Genomic DNA, 3,426 nt, shown 5'->3' on the forward strand with positions numbered 1-3,426 from the left:
TGGCTGCTCTTCTGGGGACCCTCCCAGGGCAGGACCTTCCCTGGGGCAGCCTGGGAATGCAGGGCCAGGGCAGGGAGCTGCAGGCTGTGGTCCAGATGGTCCTAGGGCTGCCCCACCAAGGTTGATGCCTGAGTCCCAGAACACCCAGGCCCTCCTAGGAACCAACCTGAGGGCCACTGTGCTGTCAGGAGGGCAGTCGCCTCTGAGGCTGGGAAGGCACAGCTTAGAGCTTGGAGGTATTGGGTACTGCCCACGCAGTTGTCCGTGTGCACCACAGCCCCAGAGCAGTGTCCAAAACCCACAGGTTTGATCTAAACCAACCCTCACCCTGCTAGTCCACTAAGCCCTCTCCATGCTTGAGCTGGTGCCTTTCGGGGACGAGCTGCCAGTCTGGGGCTTACACCTAGTGTGGGGACAGACACAGACTCCAGGTGGCAGCTTCGAGAATATGTGATTTAAGAACAGCCCTCCCATCTTATCAACGTCCCGGGGTGGCTGGAGCCACGGTCACTTCTTGGTCCTGTTCCAGAACTGTTGGTAGTGCTCCACATGAAAGTCATCACTGAGCTCTTGCTCGTACTCCTTCCTCGGCTGGAGCTGAGCCTCACGCTTCCGCAGCCTGGCCCGGCGTTCCTCAGGAGACAAGGTGTCCAGATCTATGGGCATCTGCAGGGGACAGACCAAGTTTTGTCCATGTGGATCGAGGGACCTTGAGAACTACTGAGGGGACAGCCCAGGGCCTTCCTGTCAACTTATGTCTTCCATCCTATACTAGCTTGATTTTCAAACATTCTTACTGGTCTCTCCCTTCAAAGCTTTCAGTCTTTAAAATAAATTGTTCTGTGTTTTCCTCAGATTTGATGTTTTTAAAAACACACAAGGCCAGGCATGGTGGCTCACTCATGCCTGTAATCCCAGTGCTTTGGGAGGCTGAGGTGAGAGGATCGCTTGAGCCCAGGAGTTCAAGACTAGCCTGGGCAACGCAAAGACACCCCATCTCTACAAAAAATATTTCAAAAAGGTAGCGAGGCATGGTGGTGTGCACCTGCAGTCCCAGCTACTCGGGAGGCTGAGGTAGGAAGACCGCATGAGTCCGGGGATTCAGGGCTGCAGTGAGCTGAGATCGTGCCTCTGCACTCCAGCCTGGTTGACAGAGCAAGACCCTGTCTCAAAAAATAAATTTTAAAAATAAAAACACACTACTGGTTAGTCCTATCTAATTTTGGCGCTTAAGAGTCAGTTTTGGATCTAAGCCTTCCTCCAATCCTCCAACAACCACCTGCTCCCCTGACTCCTGTCATGTGGTACAGTGATCACAGCCACATGTCCATCCTAAGGCGACTGGCCACCACCACCCCCACCACAGCCTGAACCCCAGCCCAGCACCTGGAAGCACCTGGAGAGGGAAGCTTACCGCCAGCATGCGCCGTGGCTCCCTGTAGCGGATGTGGATGGTGGAGCCATCCTGCTTCACCAGCAGTACAGGGTAGAGTCGTGCATAAGCTTGGCGGTGCACACGACTGAGTGAGGCCCTGCTGCTGTCGGCCTGCCAGGAGGATGTGTGCAGGTGGCGGAGTGCAGGTTCGGTGGCCTTCACAGTGCTCTGCCTCAGCAGGCTGCAGAAAAACGTGCAAGCACTGGTCCAACATGACTGAGGCTGGCCGTGATGGGGCACTGCCAGGCAACAGGAGACACTACCAGAGCTGGTGACCCATGCTAGGAGCAGGATGAGCCTCAGGGCTTCCTGAGGAGCCGCAGGTGGTGGTCAGAGCCGCTCTGGCCCCCTAGCCAGGAAGAGGCTGCCAGGCTGAGCAAGGGCACAAAGCTTCCAGCACAGGGGACAGTGGACAATAGCTGGGACTAGGGAGGATTAGAATGGCCATTTCCTGCTGAAGAGAGGGGTTCCCTGGGTGGCCCCTGACAGTAATACCCAGGGACCTAAAAGTCCATGCTTACCCAAGCAGGCTGCCCACAGCCGCCATTCCTCCTTAGAGTCCCGTGGCACGTGGTGGTGGTAAGTACAGGCCCTGGCGTGCAACCTGCTAGGTAGAGAATGAAGACATCTTTTTTAAAAGGAAGGTTCTTCCACCTAATGGGTTCTCATCAAATCCCAGCCCAGGATGCTTCCAAGACACATGTAATCACCACGCCACTCACCAACCTCTCCCAGCAACCCTTGGACTTCTCAGAACCGACTGTAGAGGTTTTTCCAAAAGCAGAAGATGGTCACTGCTCCCAAAAATTCTGAGTAAGTCTGCGGCAGGGCACAGGCTGTCTGCTCTGGCCGTTACCGAGTCTGGGAAACCTCTCTAAATGGACTGCAGCCTCAAAAGTGGAGCTGAGATCATGCCTTGCTTTCTAAGGTCATTGCTAGTTTTAATAAAAACCCAGTCAGGTGAGGATTGTCATGCTTGCTTAAAGGAGAGTGGAGGCCCAGGGCTGCTTTGCTGTGACCTGGATTCCCATGGGAGTCTGTGCTGAGGTATCCGAGGTAAAAGCCCAGTTTCCAATACTCAGATTCCAGGAGACGAGGCTGCACGGCGGCCGAGCGCCCAGCTTCCTCTGGCGTACCCCTCTCACCAAGGAAGGGACCTGAAGACAGGTCCGGCTGCCTCTAAAATGGAAATCCTGCTCCGTGTCCTATGCCGACATCCCTCTCCCTCGGCCTCACGAGCACAGGAGCCTGGGGCTGGTCCAGGAGGGTCTTCAGGGGAAGTTACCTCTTCCTTCCTGCTAGACCGCATGGGGACAAGGGGCCAGTACAGGTGCAGCCCCCAGTCCCCTTCCCTGCTTCCCTCTCTCTCTCCCTCCCTCCCGACTCCACAGGTAGAGTACAGCGCCCCCCGCCTCTACTCCCGGCCCACACGAGGCGCCAACCTGCAGCCGCCACAGTCGCTGCGGAGGGGCCTGAGGACAGGCGGTCCTGACTCCCACTGCCCGGTGGAAACTAAGACCAGGGACGAGGCCACGCAGGAGGTCACGGCACACTCACTGCGTTGGGTGCTGCAGCGCCGCAGCCCACAACGTCACTGGCAGGCGCTGCGTCGCGCGGTAGGACGTATTCTATGGCCGGGCGAGGCAAGAGTGGGCGGTGAGACACGAAGATATACCCCCCGTTGGGCGGGGCCGGCGCGGTGTGATGTAATCTCGTGGGCGGGGCGAAGCCTAGGTAGGCGGGGCCTGCGGGGCGCTGTGGCAGTACGAGGAGCCAGGCGGGGTCGGCCAGGTGACCTCCGTTCTTACGAGAGGACCAGGGCAGGCCAGCGGGGTCGAGGGGACCCGCGGGTCTGAGGGAGGACCCGGGGTGGGGAGCTGAAGGAGAATCCGCAGGGCTGAGGGAGGATCCAGGAGAGTTGAGAGAGGTCCCGGAGGTCTGAGGGAGGATCCAGGAGAGTTGAGAGAGGTCCCGGAGGTCTGAGGGAGGAC

At 58.0% G+C, this 3,426-nt stretch overlaps 1 protein-coding gene across 8 annotated transcripts; it reads right to left on the reverse strand.

The window, feature by feature from the left end:
• Positions 1 to 426: 426 nt before the first annotated feature.
• On the reverse strand, positions 427 to 3,100 carry MRPL55 (mitochondrial ribosomal protein L55). Of its 8 annotated transcripts, none has more exons than XM_017883830.1 (5): positions 2,878 to 3,100; positions 2,581 to 2,730; positions 1,957 to 2,039; positions 1,415 to 1,616; positions 427 to 666 (listed from the first exon to the last, which is right to left on the reverse strand). In XM_017883830.1, the coding sequence occupies exons 3-5, from the start codon at positions 1,980 to 1,982 to the stop codon at positions 508 to 510; spliced, it is 387 nt and encodes a 128-aa protein (XP_017739319.1). In that variant the 5' UTR covers positions 1,983 to 2,039; positions 2,581 to 2,730; positions 2,878 to 3,100; the 3' UTR covers positions 427 to 507. The 8 variants fall into 8 exon arrangements, with proteins under 8 accessions (XP_017739319.1, XP_017739320.1, XP_017739314.1 ...); XM_017883831.1 differs by having other exon boundaries at positions 2,572 to 2,730; XM_017883825.1 differs by having other exon boundaries at positions 2,455 to 2,730.
• Between the last annotated feature and the right edge of the window lie 326 nt (positions 3,101 to 3,426).

Source organism: Rhinopithecus bieti, unplaced genomic scaffold (genome assembly GCF_001698545.2).
Source record: "Rhinopithecus bieti isolate Rb0 unplaced genomic scaffold, ASM169854v2 scaffold_14404, whole genome shotgun sequence".
In the NCBI taxonomy this organism is placed as follows: Eukaryota; Metazoa; Chordata; class Mammalia; order Primates; family Cercopithecidae; genus Rhinopithecus; species Rhinopithecus bieti.

Coding starts and splice junctions, on each gene's coding strand:
- MRPL55 (XM_017883829.1), bottom strand. CDS start 1,982: ATGGCGGCTGTGGGCAGCCTGCTTGG. Junction 1,617..1,956: donor GCTGTGGGCAGCCTGCTTGG/GTAAGCATGGAC, acceptor GTTTTTCTGCAG/CCTGCTGAGGCAGAGCACTG. Junction 667..1,414: donor AGCCACGGCGCATGCTGGCG/GTAAGCTTCCCT, acceptor TGTCCCCTGCAG/ATGCCCATAGATCTGGACAC.